General features: G+C 35.3%; 1 protein-coding gene and 1 pseudogene across 1 annotated transcript; both read right to left on the bottom strand.

Annotated features, from left to right (window-relative positions):
- Window positions 1–203: 203 nt before the first annotated feature.
- LOC107600847 (doublecortin domain-containing protein 2C) lies at window positions 204–19050 on the bottom strand. The gene is given in 12 exon segments (XM_016292819.1): window positions 204–209; window positions 324–388; window positions 1773–1842; window positions 5616–5759; window positions 5854–5954; window positions 8370–8463; window positions 15504–15558; window positions 16453–16599; window positions 16677–16808; window positions 17084–17160; window positions 18492–18540; window positions 18770–19050. Coding segments are annotated over 12 exon segments (1221 nt in total).
- A 5681-nt stretch (window positions 19051–24731) lies between these two features.
- Window positions 24732–26952, bottom strand: LOC107600846 (collectin-11-like; annotated as a pseudogene).
- Between the last annotated feature and the right edge of the window lie 742 nt (window positions 26953–27694).

Below are 27694 nucleotides of genomic sequence, written 5' to 3'. Positions count from 1 at the left end.
TTATGTAAAGCCAGATAGCCCCCAAAATCTCAAATCTGAAACAATGCCTAGTGCCTTGCCTTATATCGGAATAAAAAAGTAGGTTAAACCCTTCAAAAATCATTTTGTAGGAACTGTTTGACATAGGACATTGAAAGAGACACCATAAGATATGATACACCCACACATTACATGACTACTGCATACTACATGACTGGTGTTCATTATTCCTGTTGTATGAAAGAAGATACAAAGTGTGGTACACATTGCAGATCATGTAACAGTACACTAAATGAGCGCTAGGCCCCAGCCCCAATCAAAATCCAAAGAAAACATGGATTTACTTTGACATCTGTGAAGAGTTTCCTGTTTCCAATGGACACTGGAGGACTGCCATCTATTTTGAGGTCTGTTATGGATTAGACATTCTGATATTAAACAGGCATGTTTCAGAAGTCTTCCTCTTGAGTAGAATACTAGATTTTAGTTTAGCTTGGAGGGGGAAATCTAAAAGCCTCTTAAGTATTTTGTGTGTGTGTGTATTACTTATTTGTTAATCTAAAAAAATATTTTTTTTTTCAGCTCCAGTTCTCATTCATATTATTATAGAAAAGAATGACCAGAATATTCTCCTAAAATATACATTTTTGTTCTACTAGAAAGAAAAAGGGGTGAAACTTGTTTGGGTGAACTATTCCTTTAAAAAAGACTACAGTATGTGAAATACCAGAAATCACAGCTGTTAAATGCAGAGCACAAACTAAATATCTCGCCTCTATAAGTGTCATTCAGATTTTTACGCCCTCATATCTAGTGCAGAACTTGCCATGACAACATCTAAATGACTTTATCTCTCCCAGTTATTGCATGAGAGATAAAGCTAAGAGAATGGGAATCAAAAGGAAGCTTTAAAGGCTAAATTTACATAGAGAGTAAAGAAAGCATGCTGAGATGGTGTTTGGTGTCCATCATATGCAGGATAATGGTGTGGTTATATTCACCCAGGAGGCCATGCCTGCATTTGTTAAGCTTATGGCTTCAACCTATACAATTCTGGTATGGAACTGGTCGAGTTTGATGGCTCCTCAGCTCCAATGGACTTATGGGATAGCAAAGTGTCTATACTGGAATGTCGTCCCAGCAGATGCAGCATGTCATCATAGTATTGTTTAATACTGAGTTTTTGAACACCCTACTTAATTGAGGTACTGCTCACTGTATACTGTATATAGAAGTACACATATTTACAGTGTTACTGTCCAATGCAAAGGTAGTTGTAAATTATTAAATATATTCAAGGAAGATGATCAATCACAATTCAATATGCAAACAGATGTAAACAAAGAGCAAACAAGTGTTATTTTAGTTTCAATGAGGTATTATTATAGTTTTAATAATAGTTTAAATTAGTTTTTATTTTTTACATTTTCTCATTTTAATTGTAGTAACTTTTATAATTTTTTTATATTTATAATTTTATTTCAGTTAAGGTTTCTTTTATTTCAAGTATTGTTATATACTGTATATATATTTTATGACTAGTTTGATAAACAATGTCACAATGACATCGATGTTGGGTACATTCCGAATGTAAATATTCAATTAATATTCACTGTGATGATCTGATATGGTATCAGTAGCTGGATAGTGTCTAACCTATTATTTTGTAATCAAAAACAGTCATATATGAAGAATGTTAGTACTGTGCCGTGTATTAGTGGTCTCTTTATATAATGTACACTTGCATCCCAGGAATTTTGGCTGTGGTATTTACCAGGCATTTAGGAACTTACCCTTTAAAAACGTAGACATTTGCGATCGTATTCCACCCTTCTTTGAGGACATCTCCTCCCTCTTGGTGTCCTGAAAACATAAATCAGAATCTCATCCTTTGATCTAATTACATTTCAAACCAGTACGATCCTCATTAAGTGAAGCTGTCAAGTTACACCTTAAAATGATATATTAAAATCAAGCTAATGCCTCTTTTGAAGTAAAAAGAAAGAAATATGGCTTTTACTCATGCACTACCATGAGTACTATATAAATGATAATGAGCTCAATTAGGATGCTCAACAAAAACAAGTTTGTGTTTCTTCTATTTGGATTGCATTTTATGAATGCATTAGGACAAGATCTTTAGAGACTAAGTGTAGCTCTAAGTATATATTATATGCTTGTAACTAAAATTAAATGAGTGAAAGGAATAGTTCACCCAAAAAAATTTAAATCTGCTGAAATCTACTCCCCCTTAAGCCATTCAAGATGAAGATGAGTTTGTTTGTTCTTCGGAACAGATTTGGAGAAATCTAACATCACTTGCTCACCAACGGATCCTCTACAGTGAATGGGTGCCATCAGAATGAGAGTCCAAACAGTTGATAAAAGCATCACAGTAAATCCACAAGTAATCCAAATGGCTCCAGTCCATCAGTTAATGTAATAAACCTATCATTAAGATGTTTTTAACTTCATTGCTTCTAGCTAAAATATGAGCCATCTATCCATAATATTGTTTTCTCCAGTGAAGTAAACTTTCACCAAATTGTCATTTTTGGTTGATCTATTCCTTTAAGATCCTTTTCACAACTACTGAAAGTCACTTTGTGTACTTAGTTGACATGTTAAAGGGATAGTTCACCTATAAATCAAAATTCTGACATTATGTACATAACCTCATGTTGTTCCAAAACTGTATGGCTTTCTTTTTTCCTGTGAAAGTTTTGATGAATGTTCCCAATGCCTTTTCCATGTAATCAAAATGCATGTGGATCAGTGGACAAGCTACAACAATGGCAAAACAATACAGTAAAAGTATTATAAAAGAAGCTTTGTGTGATAACAGACTGAAATTGAGGTCACTATTAACGGAAAATGTTGCTTGACAGCTATGATCACCATTCACGTTCAGTGCATGGAAAGGAGCAGCTTGAACATTCTTCAAAACATCTTTGTGACGAGTGACAGTCTTCTTTTATGTTTTACGCAGTAAAGAAACATACAGGTTTCAAAAGACATTAGGGTGAATAAATAGTGAAAGAACCCGGAGAAACTTGTGAAAAAGTGTGGCAACATTTCAGTATTTCTGTAACAGGGTCTCAAGATAGAAAAGCAGTATTTTCTTAAGTGGTCCAACAAGCCCATTGGACAAAACCTGTGCATCTCCATCTGATTAATGACTATCCACTGTCTAATAAACAGTAATTGAATGGTCTACTGCAGAGGCCCTAAAAGCCTGGGAGAGCTGCTCGCAGCCCGTGCTATCGTCTGGGGTTGATTATAGTTGACCTTGTGTGAAGCACACTTTGAAACAGTGAGTCTAAGCTGGGGAACTGTAGCCAGAGAGCAAAGCAGAAGATAAATGAACAGATATTGTATTGACACTGCAAAAGGAGATCGATAATATGATCAATATCTATTTGATTTTTATCACAAAACTCTGTGGAGGAGGAAGACGATTGATCAAATGTGCCAGGACACATCGGCATATCTAACAATATTAATTAAGAAAAACTGCTTAGGTGACTGATTGCTAAATCAGTCAATATTGTTCAAATCAAAACAAACGATTTCTGCATTCAGATGTATAGCCTAATTCTTTCTCAGGATGGATTTACTGTAAGCCTTGTACTAGTTGTCTTAACATGCTAAATGAGTCCTTAGGCATAGTTATTATGATAAGAGTTAATAGAAGTTATAATCATTATTTTAATTTTATTATGCTACAAATTATTGTGACTAGGTCAAGTCAAAGTATTATTGTTTGTTCCTAAACAAACACATTTGATTATGAAAATTAAGAGATTCTAAATGAAAGCACAATTATATAGTGCAAAACCAAAGCATTTCACACCCAGTGTTGTTATTGATCAATAAAACTTTATTTCGCTAATTGAAATAAAGCTGAAATCAAATAAAATATAAATATTAGAATGAAAAAAACGAAACTTAAAACATGTAAATTAGAAATATTGCCTTGGCAACTAAAAGAAATACATAAGTAGAAGTTAAGTAAGTTGAAAATCAAATTACTAATACTAAAACTGAAATCAAATAGATAAAAAATTAAAGAAATCTAAATATTGAAAAATGAAACTAATAAAAATGACAAATTACTAAACAAAATTACAAAAACTTACATTTAAAATGAAAACTAAAAATATAAAAGAAAAGGCTAATTCAAAATATTAATAAATACCACAGTAGTATAAAACTAAAATAACTGTTCACATCCATAGAAAAGTAAATGTATCATTAAAATTATATAGTTAATATAATTATTAATTTAATAACAGGGACTGATTTTTTCCCTTTTTAACCGGTCACCAAACATACTTCAGCAGATTTATTTGTGATTTATCTGTGAGTCAATTTTACATAATCTGCATGTTATTGATTGTTTAAATAAGACTTGATATCTTCCTGTTTCAAAGCACTGTGAAATTGCATGGCATTGTAATATTCCAAAGCATTGTTGTGTCTGTTCATCAATGTTATGAGATTCACAATATAACGAGTCAAGGACAATTGGCCACAATAACTGCTGTATCTAAATGGACTAATTTTATGGGGTTAGATCACAGACAAAAAAAAAAAAAAGCAAATTGCTGCCTCTCTCCTCATTACATCATCTACTGTGTGATCAGAATGGAGAGGGGAATATGACAGACTTGTGCTGCATTCCTACTAAAGCCTACTAAACTTTGGTTGATGTTCTGGCAAGATTCTCTCAGATTAATGAACAAACATACTTTGAGTAACATTAATAGAACCTTAGTTCAAAATGATCTGGTCTTTAATAACATTCTCAAAATGTTATCAAATACCTTATGCACAAAAACCTTATTGATGCACCTTTGATGGATACCTTGTTCTTTTTTTTTCTGAAATGTTGTTGTTGGTTATGTAACATTTTTAAAACATTACTACTTACTACTTGATTCAGAATGTTCAGAGAACGTTCAAAAGTAGCGTTCCCATAATGATTGCAAAATTATGAAATAGAACTTTAATTGTTTTTCTGACAATTGCCAAGAAAAACCAAGAAAAAAATATTTTAAAAACTGAATGTTTTGAATGTTTAGAGAACATTTAGAAATAATGTTTTCATAACTAACTATGGTAACGTTAGCAGAACGTTCTGAGAACATATTTTAGTTAGCTGGGAAGGAAAAAATTTCACTTAGTTTTGCAGGTGTTTGCAGGCTGTTAAAAAATAAGTCTGGACAACCAATACTAATGGTTATTTTGTATGTTTAAAATTTAGCCAAGAGATTCAAATCAACAAAAAAGCCAATTTACACACCTGTCTTGGCAGACAAAAGTTTTAGCATCTTAAAAGAGCACAAATCAGAGATATTTTATGTTATGGATGTTCAGTTGCATTTTTCCATGAGTCATGAGCTTCATACTTTTGTTTTCTTGTTGATCTAATGACTGGTCCCTGTTCTCTCCATGGCTGTTGGGTTGGAGGTCTGTTAACCTGTTATTGTGTTTATATTTACTGTATTACAATCTAAGAGACTGGTCAGTGGTCAAAGTACAGTAAAATAGACAAAAGTAACAATGGGTTGATCGAATATTCAGATTCTATGGTGGGAAGGCATTATTAGGGTGTAAACTTAAGTCTCTTTTACCTTATTGGTTCTAAAAGGGGACAACCTTGGGGAAAAAGCTGCGTTTGGATGGTTTGTAAAGCTTTTGACAGGGCTATCACTACCATTTTCTGGTCTGGGGTCTTTGTAGGAGTTTTGTTCATCTTCAACTTCTTTTACTTACATCTGTGGGAGAAGAAAACATTCGGCTTTTAGTTTTGGTATTCAATAATCTACATGACTGAAATGTGACATCATGTATATTGCTTGTCGTTTTCACCTGTTCAATGGGAAGATCCACCTTCATATTTTCATCTTCCAGTACTTCAGATGGTACTACTGCCTCCTTCCTTTTGTTGGTGGCTCTGAAGACACTTTTTTCTGGAGAGACCGATAAAATCCTAGTTGCATGCATCATATGTTGGATGCATCCATTAGTACACACAATTCTCTTCATTTTTAAAAGCATCCAAAGTTTCATATTTAGAAAAGTTGAGGACTGCATCAACTATCATCCTAAATATTTAATCAAAAGCAGCCATTCAAGATTTTACTGGAACTTATAAGATAAACAGATAGGAGGTGTATGTTTTTCTAGAGTTTCACAGGCCCAAATGATAGAAAATATTTCAAATCAGAGCATTTAGGGACAGCAGCATGAAGTAGGATCAGGTTAGTCCATTAGTAAGAACCTTGAAACCCTGTTTCCAAAACTAAGCTTCATTGTTCACAGTGAAACTACATTGTAAATAGACAGGCTCTGTTGTGACTAACTACAAATCAATTAATGTTTGTTACAAAATGCTCAATATCTTTTCTCAAAACATAGGCTATTAACACAGACAAAGAAAAAAAACCTGTCTTGAGTCTGGAGATGAAACATCTTGTTTCGGCAGACAAGACATGAGGGTTAAAGTGATAAACACTCTTCAGCATTACCCAGAACACTTCACCTCACATCAAATCAAGTCAGTCCGAGCTCAGCACTTCACAAAGCATTTAATGGGCTTTCTTGATCCTGAGATGCAAACTGCATTCATCGGTGCCTTTGACATTCAAAGGTAAGATCATCTTGGCTAATGATAGGCTGACAGCAGATGCACTCCTCCTCAAGTAGGTGGTGGGAATGGCTCTCGCAGTCATGGCATGTTTGATTACCCCTCTGCAGCGATTGATGTAGTTAAAAGGAGGTTTTCTTGTTTTATTTTTTTCAGTTTCTGCCATTAGGAATGGCATTATCTGAATCTTCTGCCCCATGGGACATGATCAAGTGTCCAGAGTAGGTATGAGCCTTCATCGAAGGGCTTTTATAAGCATGGCTGCAGACATACCGTCCGAGGCTAATGCGAGATCTGCATGAGTGAGGGAAACTAAACTCCATCACAAGGACTGCTGGCTCGGCTCTTATGAGCAAAGTGATGGCAGTTCCGGAGCGCCTGCAATTACTCACTGAATGACCTCATGGCAAGTAAAAGACACAATGCACTTGCTCAGTCAAAGTCTAGTTCGGTTAATCTAGTGCACAAAAAGTGTCAATCTCATTCACGTGTGCCCCTTCAGATTTGTGAGCCAGATAGATTTTGAATATAACAAAATATATACATATATAAACAACATAAAAAAAAAAATAATAATAATGTGCACAAATCTTGTAAAACAATTATGAAATGAATTATTTAAAATATATAATATAAAATGAATTATTTAAATATTATTGTATATTAATATATTATATTAGAATATTGTTCAAAACAAATGTCTCTCTCTTATGCTCACCAAAACTGCATTTATTTAATCAAATAATGAACAGAAGGTTCAAAAGAACCACATTTATTTGAAATATAAATGTTTTGCAAAATTATAAATGTCTTTACTGACATTTTTATCAATTTAATGCATCCTTACTAAATACAAGTATTAATTTCTTTAAAAAAAAATCTTGCTAACACCAAATTATGATATATGATATGATATGATATGATATGATATGATATGATATGATATGATATATGATATGATATGATATGATATTCAGGATATGAACTTGCATGCCCCCTCAATAACATTGGTACATAATGACCATGTATAGCATATTATGCAATAAATGTAATGCAAAACGATAGTCTATATGCAACAGAGTGAGAGAGAATTGGTGAATGAAAGCGAAAGAACAGAAACCAATATAGAGAACCAACAGAGAAAAATCTGAGAGAATGAGAGAGAGAGATTTCTCATGAATAACTTATGAACATTTTGATTACCTATCAGACAAAAATGGAAACATTTTGTTTTCCCTGGCATAGCTAACAAGGCACTTGCATACATTTTAAACAAAATGGCCTGATTGAATTTATCTATGATTTAAAGCCCTCCGCAGCATTTGAATACATGCTGAGCTTTAATATTCCTCTCACAGGATGGCATTCTATCTAAGAATGAGAGTGTATTTCCCTAATGTAGGTGGGCTTTAGAGAACAGCCTGTCAATTCAAAGCAATTTGTGGCACACACACGCCTGCACTCGCTGTAGTGCGCCGCACACATGCAAGAGTACAAGATCCCTCTTTTTTGCCACTCTCTCTCACTCCCTTAATCATAAATGCATCACAATCACACAGCAGAGATGGTATAAGAGAAAGACGAAGCACAAGAGAGGAGAAAATATGACTTCTACAAAAACAACAGCTACAGTGCCTATCAGCAATTATGTAAAACGTCTGTATCTGTGAAGGAAGAGGCGGGAAACAGAGCTCTAGGGAGACAGAAGGAAAATCGTATCACACCTGGCCACACTCACCCGCCGTAGTATAGAGATCTGGGATTTGCGAGCCCTGCCCAGGCTGTTTGGCGTAAAAAACAGAGCCGGTGCTGTCCACTCTTGGTTTTGCGAACTACAAGAGTAGAAAAAGCAATCTTCAAATAAAGACCATACATGGCTTTGATTCGATCTGATGCTTAAAGTGTGTCCACAATCCTTTGATAACAAGAAACAACTGTGATTCAACCACAGCTCGTTCTTCCTCTTTTACTCTTTTTTTCACATTTTCCATTGACCTCAATTTTTCACGAGCTGATATGTTTTGTAGCTCCCCAGCGACTGGCACGGTATTGAATTCATCTGGTTCCAATACATCCCATGCACAACCTATCAATCACCAGAGAGCACAGCAAACTAATCATTTATTGATGAAACAGGGTAGCCATGAATTTCTAACTGCAATAGTCTTATTTATCAAGCCAGATCAAACAATGAGGATCCAAACAAGCTTTAAAAAAGAGACTTGGAGGGAATAACTTATTCTTCAGCAGATAGTTATTGATGATGAAAAAAGAAGACTGGGGCACTGGAGACACAGAGAGAGACAGAACAGTGGGAAGAGGAGTTTAGAGTGATGCTTTTGACAGCAGGATGCATGTCTGAATTAATGCTCCGGCAAAAGGTAATTTTCTTCCAGCAGTCAGTGCATACCGGATCTACCACTGGGAGCAAGGTGAGCCATTTCTGGCACAGTGAGGGAAAGAGAAGGCTTTAATACATTTTTCTCCAGCTCTTGCCACTGTTAGCTGGCTTCATAGAGAGGCAGCTTGGGGGTACTTCACTGATCTCCATCTTCCACTGGTACACACTACGGGCAATGGTGTTTGCAAGCCCACTAACATGGGGTTTGGGGAATAGCTGAATATTTGTTCTACTCACTTGCTTTTTTCTGCCTGACATGTCTTTGAATTGTTAACCGATGTTGGTGGGCAAAGGAGAAATAAAACAACAGAACTGCCAAAAGTTCAGATGGAATATTCACTTCAGTTAGTTCAAATTCATTCAGAATTCAAGTTCATAAATGACACATTCAGGATGAACGTGCCGAATTCACGATCTGAAAACTCAAGTGGTTGTTCATGTATTACTAGATTAATGAGAGTAAGTGAGTTTTGGAATTGTTAAGACAGGGACAGCCTCCCGGTGGACCACTCACAGTCCACTCACAGACCATTTGATTCATGCTGCACAAAACTGGCAACACCGCTCGAAAATTGGTAGTTCAAATCTGATTGGATGGCCATTCAATTTCACCAGTCCGCCTGTAAACAAATGCACATTTAGAAGGTGCTAGGTTAATACAATGAGGAAGAACTAATCAGGAAGAACTAATCTACACCTATCAATTCTCATGTTATCTAATATAAATATAAAAATTCTGGTTAGTCACTTTATATGTCAGTCGGATGGATTCCCATCTCTTCCCATCTAAGTGGGCGATTCTTGACCAGAATAACGCTGCCTTCATGTGCTATTGAAAAATGTTGTACTTTCCACTCAAGTGCTTTGTTGTCAGAAAGAATAGGAATTATGGAGGACACCAGGCTCATTCTTACCTATTTCTTAGGGAAATCTTATTAAAGCCAAAATGGAAAGTCAATATCAAATGGATATTGAATAAAATGTAGTATCCCATTAGCTGACAACCATATAAACATTAACCACACTAGTGTACACATTCACTGCACTATCTAGGAAATTCGGTCAAATAAATGCGGTTTGCAGTGTGGAAAATACATACAATTTGCATCAAATGTAAATTTTGTTTACATTTTTGGCCCATTGGTTTGTCTCCTGTATTGACAGCGTAAACATCCAATCACAATGCGCTATAGATGGAGCGATTAAGTATTTTGCTCCGCCTATATAAAGATCGCATCACCCCAACTAAACTATCCTAATGTGTGTGCCATGAGTGTATGCGTAAACACTTTTTAATAAAACGTAAATTCGTCCCCTGCGATTTTTTAATCAAGTCAAGTGTGTTCATAGAGGTTTCCATGGGCCAATGCGAATAAAGCTAGATTTAAATTTAAAAAAGCACGATATTGTCGGACCTGACGTTTTATTCTTATCCAAAACAAGATGTGATATGAGTGTGATACATAGGCTACATACATACACTACCAGTCCATTTTTTTGAACAGTAAGAAAGATCCAATAGAAAGATCCAAAGATCAGCATGCATATGAAATAAAAAGCTTTTGTAACATTATACATATACCATTCAAAAGCTTGGAGTCAGTATTTTTATTTTATTTTTATTTTTTTGGGAAATGATACAAATGTATACTTTTATTTAGCAAGGATGCTTTAAATTGATCAAAAGTGACGATAAAGACATTTATAATGTTACAAAAAATTTATATTTCATATAAATGCTGTTCTTCTGAACTTTCTATTAATCAAAGAACCTGAAAAATTCTACTCAGTTGTTTTCAGCATAATAATAATAATAATAAATGTTTTTTGAGCAGCAAATCAGAATATTTGAATGATTTCTGAAGGATCATGTGACTGGAGTAATGATGCTAAAAATTCAGCTTTGAAATCACAGGAATAAATTACATTTTAAAATATAATCAAATAGAAACTATTTTACTAACTATTTTCTAAAAATATTTCACTATATTACTGCTTTTGCTGTATTTTGTATCAAATAAATGCAGGCTTAGTGAGCAGAAGAGAATTCTTTAAAAACGTTTGACTGGTATAGTGTGTATATGTATATATATCGAAGTGGTGATGGGCCGCCTGGACCAAAAAATGTCAGGGCTGATTTTTTTGTCCCAGTCCAGCCCTGGGGACGATGCAAAATACAGGCTTAAACGGGGTCAAAAACGTTCTGAGCCTTCCAGTTTTCCAGAAGTAAATACGACTGTAAATAAAAGGCAGGTCATGTCCAATGTTCTACTATTTACAATAGCAGTATAAGCTGCAATGTGGACCAGACTTTATGTTGACAGTCAAAAGTCTGGCTAAGTGAGACTAGTTCTCATTTAACCAAGGCATTTAAAGGTGGAAAGTCTGAGTTTAGTTTGGAAGGTTGAACATATGTAGAAAAGGCCTATATTGTACATTTGAGGAGTCAAATAAGACAATTTCCACTAATCTAAGCCCATTATTACTCCTGGTATTAACATCTGTTTTGATGAATAATTTTAAGGACAACACCAAATGTGGGATCTAAAACGTTTTGCATAGTAGGTATAAAAAGCAATGTGTCTCAGCTGACCACTTGTGATGGGATCAGCTGATACAGATCTTCATATTGGATCTACACAGGGCCTACGAACAGGTTGTGGTGTCCTTTACACTAACTCAAGCATGGAAGAACAGCGAAAGCAGGGGGATGGTAGCTTCAATCTAGAGCGATGTGATAATGACTCTGAAGCCAGGCGTGGAAGACCCCCCGCTGTATTTGTGAACCACTCCCCCTGCCTACACAGGACAGCCCTGACAGAGAGCAGCTGGGATTGGTGTCTCTACCAATCCCCTAGAGAAACCAATGCTTTTCCAAAACAGGAAGCCACTGTGGGGATGGCAGCAGGTCTGACATGAGCAAGTCACTGGAGATATGAGGGGACAGCTTCACCCTACAGTGCGACGGAGAGGGTCTGAACAGCTTTACTGCCTCTGCATGTCATAGTCATGGATGTGTGGTCTCTAGTACAAGGGGGTGTGATCATCTCTGTCACTGCTGCACATTTCCACCCGTGTCAACTTTGCTGACACCTCGCTCAACATCTGTTAGGCCAGTAGGAGAATAAACACCAAATGCTGTGCTACTGCTTTCATCTGCCGGTGCAGTGCCAGCTCTGTCACATGAAGAAAAAAACCCTGTGCGAAAAAAACACTGAGATTTCTAATAATACACAGGCCTCTCCGTGCAGTTTACATGACAATAACGTATAAGTTTACGCATACTGTATTGATTTCTAGGGGAACATGAGAAAGATTCTTCTGTAATACAATATCATTATCAAAATGTTTGCATTGGAATGACATCATTGGATAATGTAAGCAGCGGGCCAGAGAAAAGAAAGGTATTTTGGTGGAGGAGGTTGATGGAGGCCATAGCTGAGTCTTTGTCTCCCTCATGTGGTAAATACGAGATCTGAAGAAATAATGCTATGAAGGGGAAAAAATATGCTTTGGATTAAAAGCATGTAGAACATGCAATGTAATTATGGATGTACTTATCAATGTAATAAAATGAAATTATTATAATTTTTTATAATTTAAGTAACTTATGTTTGAAATTACTTTTGTGTGCAAATGATTAAAATTAAAATTAAGTAAATGATTCATATTTAATTGAATTATTATATAATTAATTATATACACTACTGTTCAAAGGTTTGGGGTAAGATTTTAATGTTTTGAAAGAAGTGTCCTACTGTTCACCAAGGCTGGATTTATTTGATTGATTACAAATGAAAATTAACTGTTTCTATATATAAATATAAATATAAAGTGTTCGCTAGTCATTACTCTAGACTTTAGTGTCACAAGATCCTTCAGAAATCCTTCAAATAAGCTGATTTAGTGCTCCAGTAACATTTCTTGTTATTAACAAAATTGAAAATGAACACCACAGTACATTTTTTTCTCCAAAATTTTCAGTAAATAGAATGTTTAAGAGAAAAACATTTATTTGAAATAGAAATCTATAACGGCGTAGAAGAGTTTGCTCTTAATCAATTTAATGTCCTTAAAAATTGTTTTTTAAAGAAGAAATTCAAATGCATAATATTAATTAAAAGTGGTCTCTAGTACAAGGGGGTGTGATCATCTCTGTCACTGCTGCACATTTCCACCCGTGTCAACTTTGCTGACACCTCGCTCAACATCTGTTAGGCCAGTAGGAGAATAAACACCAAATGCTGTGCTACTGCTTTCATCTGCCGGTGCAGTGCCAGCTCTGTCACATGAAGAAAAAAACCCTGTGCGAAAAAAACACTGAGATTTCTAATAATACACAGGCCTCTCCGTGCAGTTTACATGACAATAACGTATAAGTTTACGCATACTGTATTGATTTCTAGGGGAACATGAGAAAGATTCTTCTGTAATACAATATCATTATCAAAATGTTTGCATTGGAATGACATCATTGGATAATGTAAGCAGCGGGCCAGAGAAAAGAAAGGTATTTTGGTGGAGGAGGTTGATGGAGGCCATAGCTGAGTCTTTGTCTCCCTCATGTGGTAAATACGAGATCTGAAGAAATAATGCTATGAAGGGGAAAAAATATGCTTTGGATTAAAAGCATGTAGAACATGCAATGTAATTATGGATGTACTTATCAATGTAATAAAATGAAATTATTATAATTCTTTATAATTTAAGTAACTTATGTTTGAAATTACTTTTGTGTGCAAATGATTAAAATTAAAATTAAGTAAATGATTCATATTTAATTGAATTATTATATAATTAATTATATACACTACTGTTCAAAGGTTTGGGGTAAGATTTTAATGTTTTGAAAGAAGTGTCCTACTGTATGTTCACCAAGGCTGGATTTATTTGATTGATTACAAATGAAAATTAACTGTTTCTATATATAAATATAAATATAAAGTGTTCGCTAGTCATTACTCTAGACTTTAGTGTCACAAGATCCTTCAGAAATCCTTCAAATAAGCTGATTTAGTGCTCCAGTAACATTTCTTGTTATTAACAAAATTGAAAATGAACACCACAGTACATTTTTTTCTCCAAAATTTTCAGTAAATAGAATGTTTAAGAGAAAAACATTTATTTGAAATAGAAATCTATAACGGCGTAGAAGAGTTTGCTCTTAATCAATTTAATGTCCTTAAAAATTGTTTTGTAAAGAAGAAATTCAAATGCATAATATTAAATAAAATTAATTAACAAACATATAAACATAAGCCTTTAGATCTAACCCCAACTCTAAATGTTTTTAAGACGGCAAGAAACAAATTTAATCAAATGCATCAAAACATTTGTCCAGTAGTGTATATAGTAAAGCTTTGAATTATTATTACAGATTCTCTGCAGGGAAAACAAATATACGTTATTGTTTAAAAGTGTTTGTTCTCCTCTCAACAAATACAGATTACAGGTATATGTAAACAGATTATGGAACTGCACCTTGGAATTTAATGACAGTCTGATGAGACTTTGATTGCTATTCCATCTTCATTGTATCAAAGATAATTGGCCACTTTCTTCAAATGACTTCCTCCACTCAATGAAGCTGATGAAGCATGAGAAATCAATTAAAGAACAACACACATGGAGCAACCACAAGAGCTTTCCCTTCTAACATCAACAGGCAAACGGTTTGCGGTCATTTTTCTTATTTACAATAACCAGATGTCTCAAGCTTTACTTTGGAGAGCTCCAAGTCCCAGTCCACTAAGTGTGTATTTTTTTCTCCATCACTTATTTGCCAGGTCTAGCTCTTATAGTAGTCTAGACCATCCCAAAAGCATCAAGTGAACAAGCGCACTATCACAAAACTATTTATCCTCATTCTGTGGGTACAGGGGAGGGTTTCAGTGCCTTCCCCCGGTGAGGGAGTTCGGCTCTCACTTGATCAAGTAACACAAACTCTGAGCGTTGGGACAGTTTGAAAAAGGAGAGGTGAGAAGAACTCAATACCTCCTACAGACAGTGATTGATGAGGGGAATGTACCCACTCCCAACTCACACTGCCACATATCAGCCTGATTGAAGACATTGAGATCCTGTGACGGTAACATTTTTCTCAACTATCTGATCTTCAACACTAATGAACAGTAGCCAATTTATATCTGGCCTAAATTGAAATTTTCTCGATAACTGGTTTCGGTCGGAAACGAAAGGGATGGATGCTGATCAAGATCTGTGTCTTGTAAACTAGTTCGGGACATTAGCTCTGTTCTGTGTTTAATCTCCATATTACCGTTTAAGAACAGAACAAATAAGACTAATATAGCATTCCACACTGTCAAAACAAGCTCATTTGCTTGTGTTCATCCCTGCATTCTGAAGAATTAGCCTATTAGTTTTTGAAAATGCAAAATTAATACCAGCATTTTCATGGCATCTATAATATGAATACTTTATCTATTAAAGAAGTTATTTCATTATCCTTACCAAAGTTTTGTCTTGTTTTTCTTTTTTTAGTACTGGAAGAATGCCATTGTTGATCCTAAAAAAAGAGGAAAACAAAGAAATTATTTAACCAAAATAAATCAATAAATCTCTTGGTTGTTCCAAACCTGTTTGCTATCGTTCTTCCATTAAAATATATATATATTCTAAAAACAAAAATGACAGTTCTGGCATTTTTTATTCATTCTGTACAACTGTAAGTAATGCTTTTTTAATATTAATTCAATTTGCCATTTACAAGTTTATTAATTTTACTTTATTTCTAGATTTATTTATTTTGAAAGAAATGAATCCTTTTATTCAGCAAAAGTGACAGTAAAGATATAAAGGTATGTTACAAAAGTTTAGTATTTCAAATAAATGATGCTCTTTTGAACTTTCTATAGATTAAAGAATCCTGAAAATGTATTACGCAGTTTTCAACTATTTGTTTTCAACCATTTTTAAATAATAATACATATTTCTTGAGCACTGAATCAACATATTAGAATTCCTGAAGGATCGTGTGACAGTGAAGACTTGAGTAATGGCTGCTCAAAATTTGGCTTTGCCATCACAGGAATAAATAACTATTCAAAACATATCCAAACAGAAAAAAAAGGTATATTCATTTGTTATAATAGTTCATAAAATTACTGTTTCTACTGTATTTTTGACTTCATTCGAAAACATTAAAACTTTTGAGCAGTAGTGTAATTTGTTCAAATGTTTGTATGCATAGAATCAATGATATCACTTCAGACGAGGACTATTTCTATAGTGCTTTTCTGTCTTTTGCCTGTTGTACTCCATTACAGAAAGAAAGTCATACAGGTTTTGAATGGCAAAAGGTAATGATAGCCAAGTTTACCATAAGAAAGTTCAACAAAAGGGCATTATAGATCTGTTAATTACTGTCATTGCAATTATCATGTCTTATAATCTTTCTTACACATCGGTGATGTTGTGGATTACTTTTTTGCTTGGAGCCAGATGATACGGCAAAGACCGGAACCTCTCTTTCCCTACAGCAACATAATAGTGGTTATTCTGTAGCTCATACGATCCACGTACAGGCCTCCCATTCAGCATGCACAATCTGAAAAGAGTGAGATCACTCAATATTTTCTTACGTTTTACACATGTACTATATGCATTCATGGATGCAGCTCCTACCTGTGCACAGCTCCAGAGCGAAGATGAACTCTCTCGGTCACCATGGCCAACACATTTTCCCAGCTAGCAAGCGTGTGTTTTGGAATCAGCACCATGGCTGGAGGAACCAATATATCTCCATTGGTAAAAACACTATAAGCTATAATCAAATTTGGCACTTAAAACCTCAATTCACACATTTATGCTTGCAAATATTTTTGTTATCAAAAGAAAGACAATATCCACTGATAATTAACAACGCAAGGAAATCAGATGACATTAGAAATAAATAATAAATAAAGCAAAGAACATTGGTCTGGTTTTATACCATTAGACAGTATTACAGTTTTAAAGAATTAGACTTTGCCGTAGCCTGAGGCTTTGCCATTGAAGACTTCCAATAGGGACACATTAAAAGCAGGGCTCACTTGATGATGCACAACTCATTACTGATTCTCTTCCATCGAGCTGGGACAATTATTCTGCTGTGAACCACAGGTTGGATCTGCAGTGGAGACAAATGAACAGGACCCCGCTGAGCATCACAGACAATAACTGTTCCACAGCTCATTTAGGGCACTTACACATCTGGTTTTCTTCAATCAACTGTCTTGAAATGCTATGTTGGTTGTTGTTCAGATGGAAACAAGGAGCTAAAAGGGTGACAGACAGTGACATAAATGGCCATAACCTCAAGCAAAGACACTCTAAGTGGGCATTTTTATGATTATTGCTCTATTATGGTCCATTGCATGTTGGTCTCTAAGGAAGGTTGTAAAAACTATTAGCTTAATAAGTCACTTAAAATAGTCCAAACTTGGAATAGTACAAAGGTTGCATCTTTCTGACTCCTGATTTGAATCATATGCAAAACAGATCATGGGATACTTAAAGTTGATATAGTTCTTTAGGGTCTTAATGAAAAGTCTGTAACATAGTTTTGTTAAAATTTCTCAATGGTAGTGTAAAAAACACCTTTTTTACCCTGTCAAAAACAGCTCTTTTCAGAGCACGCAGTTTTGTAGCATTTTCCTTTATATGTTAATGAGCTCTACTGACCCCGCCCCTTTCTTCCGAGCTGCTCTCTGAGGGACTGTTTACTTTAGCCGCATTCATCGTGAAACTTGCTAATTAGCACATTATTAGGAAAGGCGATTTGAAAAGATTCATTAAAAAAAACCTTACACTCACTTCTTCTGGAGGTGAAGCTGGATCACGAATGATTTGCGTGAACATAGACGCAGACAGGCATCTGAGATCGGCTCGATTTGAGAAAGGGGGAAAAATTTGAGCAGATTAACAAAACAACACTGGGTGGATTTTTATCATTATAGGGTGGTTGTGTACACACACTGCCATCACACATTTCAGTTCAAACAACTTGTAAAAGTGCATGTAGCATCCTATGACCCCTTTAAGACTGGAGTAATGGCTGCTGAAAATTCAGCTTTGCCATAACAAGAATAAATTAGATTTTAAAATACATTCAAATAGAAAAGTTATTTTAAAATGCAATAATATCTCATAGTATTATAGTTTTTATATAGTATTATAGTACTGTATATATGGGTTAATAGTATTTTGGTATTGTGATGCTTATATTATGCTACTGTTGACTATAGTTCACATTCCTGCAGAGTTTAGTTCCAACTTTAATGAAAAACAGCTGAATCAAGGTTTTGAGGTTTGCATGAAAATTACAGACGGGTGCGTGAGCAGGAGTAGAACTGAACTCTGTGGGAAGACAGAACTCCAGAGCAGGGCTGAGAAACTGAGAAAATGTTTTATCCTGTTTTTTCATTCTATCAAGAATGAGCTACTGCGAGTGACTCTTACCGGTTCACTTTTCTTTTTTGCTGGTTTCTGTGTTGTTATGCGACGATAGCTATCAAAGAAAAAGAAAATATAAAGTCAATAAAATGTAAAAAATTTAATTAAAATGTACACTTTCTGTACACATTATTATAGGCTATTTAACAAAAACATTAAAATTAACACTCAAGACCCTGCGTTAGGCTGCTAAGATTTTATATTCATTATTTCATAATCAATAAAGTTTCCTTTTTTAAAGACTAAAAATCAATACCACAGCAATTTAGTTACTCTAAACTTGCTCCATTTTTTTCAGTCTCTCTGCTCCGGCTGCCACATATATCTCTCCATTTACCAGCTGCTCCAGATCCATCACCCTGTGACCCTTGTTAGGGGTGTAAATATTTTGCACTGCCCCAAAATGAGCTGTGATGCCTCGAGTGACAGTGTTCAGAAAGCTGTCAAAAGTGAATGACTGGCGTTGATTGATAACAAACTTTCGTCCGGGATAAAAAGCATCTCCGTTCCTGAACACAAGAACCATTTTGGTTGGAGGATGCGCATGAGACCCCCAACCAGACATTATGAACGAAAACAACTCCACGGTAATCCACGGGGAGGTGCTGACAAGCCCAAATTAAATATATAAATAAAACACTATTTTACTAACCACAACAGAAAGTTGTTTGAATCGTTGTCTTCCGCGTGCTGGAGGCAGCCAGTTGTTTGGATGAGTGAAAATGCTAAGAAAATAGCAAGAAATGGCAAGAATACTACAATCCCTCAACTCTCTCTGAACAAACACAATTATAGCATATGAATTCGTCGTAACTTTTTATTTTGATAGCTGTTTTTTTTTAATGTGGTTTGTTCTACTTTAGTCTGTGCGAAGGTGTAACTGGAGGTCAGGCATTGCAATTAGCCCATCTTAGACAACCGCCAAACATTAGATTCAATTGTAATCAGTGTATTACTTACTCCTGTTGTCGGAGACTGTGTATTGTAGGTCAGCTTTTCAAAAATATCAATTTCATCTATACTGTTGTCAACCTGATTTTTCCAGTTGTGTTTTAGGGGTTAATAGTCTTCTTGAGAAGTGGGACAAAACAGGGTGCAAAATTGAAAAAATAAAACCTTGTACTCAGACAAATGAAACTACATTTATGTATCTTATATGTACTAAGCTACTGAGCTATGCTTTGATACAACCTTCCAACTTTTCTCTTTTTTAACAAAATGTGCTTTTTTACCTTGGAGTGTGTAATATAATTTCAGCTTTATCTTTAACAGCATTCAAGATGTTTTTAACATTTCAAAACATTCTCGTGTTAGCAGACAGATTGCACTTTCACATGTGACCAACAATTCCACAACAAATATAAAATATCATAATGAAATATTATCAAAATATTCAACTGACGGAGGTGACAGAACTGACGGAGTTGACACATCTGACGGAGGTGACGAAAACCTAAATTTGCAGTGATTTTAACTATCAAATACATTGAATCAGTCAATTACTGTATTAAAACAAACAGTGAGTATGTTATTGTTTATAAAGCTTTTATTCAAGAGTCACATTTAAGTATTTTGATATATCATTGGAACACAAAATCTTATGGTGACATCTGACGGTGTTGACAAATGTGGCATTCACAAAACCAATGGAGTTCATGTGGTAGCCATTTTATGTTTTTCTGTTGACGCTAGATGCTAATGGAACCTGCTTCAGGAAAATAAAATTATCTAAATATTTCAAATCATTTCCTCAGAAATTGGAAAATGGTTTTGACATATCATGGCTGTCACACAGGAAATATTAACATTAGGATTTAAAATATTCTAAAACTAAAACTTAGCAGAGCCTGTCTGACACTGCTGTACTCTGCAGAGGTGAACTGTGGCAAGAGGGTCCTTTAGAGTGACAGCTGCCCCTGATATTCCCTGATTTGATTACATTTTATTATGTCTGACGGTGTTGACAAAAAGTGGGGACGCAACTTTAAAATCTTATGAAACATGCATGTGTCATTAAAAAAACAACCTTGCTTTGATAGGAGATATTATTAAGTGTTGCTTTTGATAAAACAAGCTCTTTTTCATCATTAAAAAAAACATTTTTATCCATTTTATTGCATATGAATGATTGAACCCTTCTCTGTGGACACACTGTTTCAGATGTAGTGAGAGGACATTAAGAAACACAGATTTGTTATAATATTGAGAAAATTAATTTGACGGTGATAATTGTGTTAAATACATTCTATTATTAATTTTTTTAAGCTAATAGCAGTTCCCATTGCTGGACCTGTTTTGTCCCATGTCTGAAGAATGACTGAATTCACTAGCTGCCTTCACGTTCTATCGGAAACTCGTATGTTGCACTTTTTTTTTTTTTTACAAGAGCATACATGTAAGTTAACATCAGTTGCAATGAGCGACGAAACGTTAGCCCTTTTTTTTCAATGCGTTGGGAAATCATGCACCTTTGATCGCCGTCTTCTTCCCATGAACTTTAACCTTTCAAGAACTTTTCCAGAAACGTTTCAAAATTCTAGTATTAATAAAAGTGCCTACGATATGAAATAAAGGGACAAAAATGGTTGTGAATGAATGAAAAAAAATTATAAATACACAAACTAAAAAGGGGTAAATCAGATGAAAGATACAAGAATGTTGTAGGGTGAATTAAATTCATTAAAATTATTATTAATAATAAAGCTAAATCATTTTATATTATTTAATAAAACCTTGGGCCGTACATTGAAAATAAACATCTAAATTAACTGGTTTTATTCGAGTCAAACATATTATTTAACATCACTGAATCAACCTAAACACATTAATTTATATTAAAAAAACTATTTTTTTATGGATTAAATCAGGTAGAAATAGCTTTTCAAAGTAACACAGGTTACCACTTTTTACAGCATAGAATGACGCATTTTGTAGACCTATTTATTTATTTATTTGTTTGTTTGTTTATTATATAAAATGTATAAAACCTAACATTTGTATTTTACATACATCTTTTCATTAACTGAAAAGCCAAATGCAAATGTTTATTGCCATATTTTAAGAAAGACAATTCCCCACTCAAGCTGATTTAAAACTGATTAGCAGATTTATGGACTCAATATATAGTTTATGGCAGGATAGGTTCCTTATGCTATTGTCTGTTTGGTGTGAAGGCTAGTGTAGAATAACAGATCAGTTTACACAAGCAGGTCGCCTGATTATGTCTGTAAAGTTCATTCTAAAGACCTATTATGAAATGTAAGCACCTTCCATCTTTAAAGATTTATGAGGAAAAACACTGTTATACGTGCAACAAAGGTGTACAGATTGCCACTTTGCCCCACATTAATCAGATTTCCTGCCTGCTGTTATATTTTCATGCATAGTTAATTTCAGGACGGCTTGACCTTGTCATTAGCACATACAGTAAGTGCAGAACGACAATGAGTGCCAAATAATCACAGTGTGTAGAGCCACACGTGACCACTAGAGAGCGACAGATCACTACTTTAACATACTGTAGGCCTACTCACTGAATGACAGATGAAACCTTGCAAAGAGTAATGGAATTGTATTAGTGCTTAAGAAACATATATCGAAAATACTAAGAACGGACAAAGAGTGTTTTAGGACAAAACTGGTTGCTCATTATATACAAAGATTGATTGATTGGTTGGTTGGTTGGTTGGTTGGTTGATTGATTGATTGATTGATTGATTGATTGATTGATTGATTGATTGATTGATTGATTGATTGATTGATTGATTGATTGATTGATTGATTGATTGATTGATTGATTGATTGATTGATTGATTGATTGATTGATTGATTGATTGATTGATTGATTGATTGATTGATTGATTGATTGATTGATTGATTGACTGACTGACTGACTGATTGATTGATTGATTGACTGATTGATTGATTGACTGATTGATTGATTGATTGATTCAAAAGTCGCATAAAATAGGAGAGACCGGGGATGGTTAACACGGGTCAGTTGTAACATTTCCAATTTCTCAAATAAAGAACATGTTACAAATCACCTAATTCACGTCACACATTCTCAGTTTAGACCTGTAGTAGAGTCCTGTGCCAGACACAGCAGATTTTAGAGGAGAAAAACTAATTTTGAGGTAAGAAAGTAACTTTCTATACTTCATTTATTTTTGTGATGGCAGTCCCTGCTTTGTAGTTAAAATGATCAAGTTAAATTATGTTTATTGTGTGTCTGTGTAGATATTATTCATGCAAGTTGTTAGTGCTAATGTTTAGGCTGTTAGCTGTAAGGTAAGCTAGTTCATGGCTACAAGACTCGAGATTAGTTGTAACATCAATGAAACATGTCATATATTACTCCAAGCTAATTTTATATATATGTTTTCTTTGAATTTCAGTATGCTTACGTCTTGGAAGAGAAAGACAAACACAGAGAAGCGTCTCTCAGTGTTTAAGTTCAATTTTATTATGGCCAATTATATTATTTATTATTATGACTGACATTAACAAACATGCTTAAACACACACACGTTATTCAGTTTTATTACCATGATGCTAATGTAACACACACACACAAATAGTGTTCAATAGTGTTCAAGCTGGCACATATTTGCTAATTTTATTCAGTTTTCACACACACACACATACTCCTTATTGCATAATGTTACATCTCACCCCGGTGGATATCATAATGTTACACCTCACCCCAGGGTATGTTACAACTAACCCGGACTATGGGGTGAACTATAACATTTCACTCCTTGTGTTTGAAACTAAACCATTTTAGTTTCATTAAGCATTTTCTGTTTGCGCTGCAAAGATAACAGCTATGTCATTTAATAGCAGACACTTGTAACTAGTTTGAATCACATTTTGAACGCACTGGCTTAAAAGAACTCATAGATACAGATAGAAATGTCAAAAATGTTATAACCATCCCCGGTCTCCCCTACATGCAGTATAATGAATCCTTGCCGTATTTGTGATGTTTTAGAAATAATTTACCATATTTACTACTATTACACAGAATTAGTATGAACATTAAAAAAATACATTCTGAAGTGTGTGTGTGTGTGTGTGTGTGTGCGCGTGTGTGAGAGAGATCACAGTGGAGTCAGCTGTCTTAACCATCGCTTGTGTACTGCAAACACATACCAGCTTCATCACTGTGTCAGTCACGCGACTCTGTTCCCCTTTCGGGCTCTGTCTTTACATTTATTTTGAAAGATGAAGCTCGCGATTATGGTAAGGGGCGTTACATTTCCGACGAGTGCTTGCGGTGTTCGGCCAATCACAATGCACTGGGTCAGCTGGCCAATCAGAGCAGACTGCACTTGTCGGAAGGAGGGACTTTGTAGAAAACAAAGCGTTTGAGAGAGGCGGGGCATAGAGGACCTACAATAATTTACGCGTTGCGTTGCATCGTGCCGCGTAAACCTAAAACCCTGTCTGCATTCGTGATCGGAGAAATGACAAACGACAAGCGCTACTCTACACTGCCAAAAACTTGCGTTTGAATCATCAGTGGCAAATCCTTTAAATATAAAAAACTCACTTACAGTCTGTGAGTCAGAACAGCCAGCATTGTTGTCTACTCTCCCAGGATCAGGAAACAGTCCTCCATAAAATGTGTTGCACACATCTGAATATTTGGGTTGAACTGTTCTGGAACAGTGTTGTAAATACAACTTAACCACTGATTTCTAGGTGTGTCCTCTTTTGGAAGACCAATCAAACACACAGCGTCTTCACAACATGGCGGTGGCAGCAACAATAAAGTTACACCTTCTTTCTTGAAAGAAGAAAGAAGGCGTAACTTTTATTCTCACTGTAGTATTGTTGCCGCTGCCGCTAATGTTTTTTTTTACTTTAAACCGCATAAACACATTTCATTACACCAAATACACAAAATAATGTTCTTTTTAGCAGCATCATATGACCCCTTTAAAATATATTAAACTAGAAAACAGTTATTTTAATTGTAATAATATTTCACTATATATCCGTTTTTACTGATCAAATAAATGCAGCTTTGGTGAGCACTTGAATAATAATAATAATAATAATAATAATACTAATTAAATGTTGTTTTAAACAGTTTTACATGACTCCTAGCATGTCACACTGCTGTCACTGTTTAAAATTTTGTCAAAGATGACAAAACATAGAAGTGCTGTACCTTTTTCACAAAAATTTCAGCCTTCTTTAATACATGTATTTTAAACATGTCTAAATTGACAGTGAAGCTCATACTGTGTTCTTGTCAAACTCACTCACGATGTACATAGTGAGGTGACAAGCCACGTCAATCCACTCGCAAGAAGACACCATCTCGACGCAATCCTCGTCATTGTAAGTGTTGTTTGGCTTGCCCTCCCTCCACTTGCTGCAAGTGGTCATGAGTGAACGCTCCACATACACAAAGTGGCCTTCTCGCTCCAGGTCATTAATGCCGATATACATTCTACTGAGGCCAGCTTCAGTGACGTAGCCAGCGATGGCTCTGTTAGCCGCCGCATCTTTGGGCATAGCCAGGTGTCCACCTCACCCCTGACAAAACACCTCCGCATCCCTGTAGCGTTTTTCCTTCTTCGCCAGCAGATAGACCTTGCTGTCGGTCTCTTTGATGCCAGCGACAGCTGCGGGGGAGGGCAGTGCTGAAAAATGAGGATCTGAATTTCTATAATCACACCGCAGCAGCCAGCGTTCACACAAGTGCATTCTGACAATCAAACAAAAGAGCTTCTGGCTAATGGCTAAATACTTTTGTCTATGTGCAATCACCCTGCACATCAAAATGAACAACTGTATGAATCAACTTGACAACATCACATTATTGTAATCTCATAAACATTGGTAGACAGTGCAACTGGTTCATTCTTTCTTTTGGACATACCATTTTTAATGAATTTCACCAATCATTTTCCGTAAGGGTGCGCACTCACAGGGGACGCCTGAGGAGACAAATTAAATACGAGACCATTCACATGAGCAGTCCAAGCATTAAACTGGTTCCTAATGAGTTCAATCCAATTACTGTATCAACTGATATGAACTGAATTCTATTTCGGCAAGCCCTATACCTGGCTCTCCATTTGGGCCCTTAGGTCCTGGATCTCCCATATCACCTTTTATACCTAGAAAAAAAAGAAGTCTATTACATTATTAAGCAGTTAGACAAAACAAGCCTGATTACTTCCAGAACTGCAATTTCTTTCTCAAGCTTACCTTTGAGTCCAGCGGGACCCATCTTCCCATAACGTCCAGCACTACCTTTTTGGACTTTGACTCCAGGGGGACCTGGAAAATAATGTATAAACTTAAAAAAAAGAAGCATGGATTCAAACCAAAGAATGTAGTAATTTTCAGAATGGAGTTTGATTCCCTTGATTATCAGTATTTTGAGGCATTTATAAACACAATGATTTGTCAACACTGACTCAAATGAGCTCAACTATCTAAAAGCAAGATAAGGAAAGTTTTAGGGGCCCTTTAAAGTATACACACTTGGCAGCTCCCTGTTTGGTCACTCGGTTTGAAAGTTTCATAATTCTTTTAACACTTAAAACTTCTTTACAGGTTTGTAAAGAACTTGAGTCATGTTTCATCATGTACGTGGAAAGTAATTAAAAAGCACTTTTGCAGCAGTATATAGTAGTGTTTTCAAACTTAAATAAAGCTTTATATATCAAATTAAAATATATACACACACTACCGTTCAAACGGGGGTCAGTGTTTGAAAGTTTCATAATTCTTTTAACACTTAAAACTTCTTTACAGGTTTGTAAAGAACTTGAGTCATGTTTCATCATGTAAGTGGAAAGTAATTAAAAAGCACTTTTGCAGCAGTATATAGTAGTGTTTTCAAACTTAAATAAAGCTTTATATATCAAATTTAAATATATACACACTACCATTCAAACGGGGGTCAGTAAAAAAAAAAAATTATGCAGCAAGGATGCATTACATTTATCAAAAGTGACAGTAAAGATGTATAATGTTACAAAAAATATATTTAAAATAAATTGTGTTCTGTTGAACTTTCTACTGATGAAAGAATCCTTAAAAAAGTATCACCTTTTCTAAACAAACATTAGGGAGCACAATTCTTTTCAAAACTGATAATAAAAAGAAATGTTTCTTGAGCACCAAATCAGCATATTAGAACGATTTCTGAAGGATCTCTTAAGATGTAAGGCTACTGAAAATTCAGCTTTCCATCACAGGAATAAATTACATTTTAAAATATATAAAAATAAAAACTGTAATGATATTTCACAATATTATTGTTTTTGCTCAGTTTTTGATCTAATAAATGCACCCTTGGTGAGCATAACATTAAAATGAGTGTCATTAGTGTACATGACATAATATAGTGTAGTTTATTTGTAGTACCTTTGAGTCCAGGGATGATGATCTGGACCGAGCACGGTTCTTTTGGCATGTGCTGACCATACACTGACCTCATTAGTGTCAGACTTAACATAGTGACCAACATGCAAGCCACCAGCTTTTCTCCACCCATACTGGAAACACAACAGAACATTTATGTTCATCCACAATCAAGTACCAACACATTTTTCAATGCCATGTTCATCGGAAAACATAGTAGCAGCTGTTATTGAATTCACAAAGGCTTCAGTGCTCATAAAATGGAACACAATCTTATTAGGGGATTCAGTGACACAAATGTCTCCACAGCCAACTGGTCTTGTGTCATACAAGCACAAGCAATCATAGTCAACTCCATTTGCAAAGCTAACACACAATAGTTTGTGTCTGTCTTTCTCCCATACGATCTCACTCTCCACCTTCATTTCAAAGTCGATACTAGAGAGTAAACAGTCACACTGTGACGTCTCCTGTAACCACCAACTTTAAAGGTAACATTTGACTAGGCTCATTGTTGTCTGTGCCACCTGCAGGACACCATATTTCTTATGAAATGGACTTGCCTTGTTTTGAATTTCAAAGCCCACTATATGCAGCAGACCCAGCCTATATGGATCCAAGTGAGTTAATGGCAGTTTGCTCACTGGTGGTCTCTCTGAAATTTTTCATCTCACACACACCCTCGAAGAAACAGGCCTGAGAGTGAGCAAGTACATGTAAACACAAAGATAAGAGCTGCTCTGCAACACACTTCTCTGATAACTCCATGGGAAACATCAGGGTCAGTGACAGCACGACTCCTAACACATTCCTCACTA

Source organism: Sinocyclocheilus grahami, unplaced genomic scaffold, assembly GCF_001515645.1.
Source record: "Sinocyclocheilus grahami isolate Dianchi unplaced genomic scaffold, SAMN03320097.WGS_v1.1 scaffold293.1, whole genome shotgun sequence".
Taxonomy (NCBI): domain Eukaryota; kingdom Metazoa; phylum Chordata; class Actinopteri; order Cypriniformes; family Cyprinidae; genus Sinocyclocheilus; species Sinocyclocheilus grahami.
This window is presented reverse-complemented; position numbering and strand designations above follow the sequence as displayed.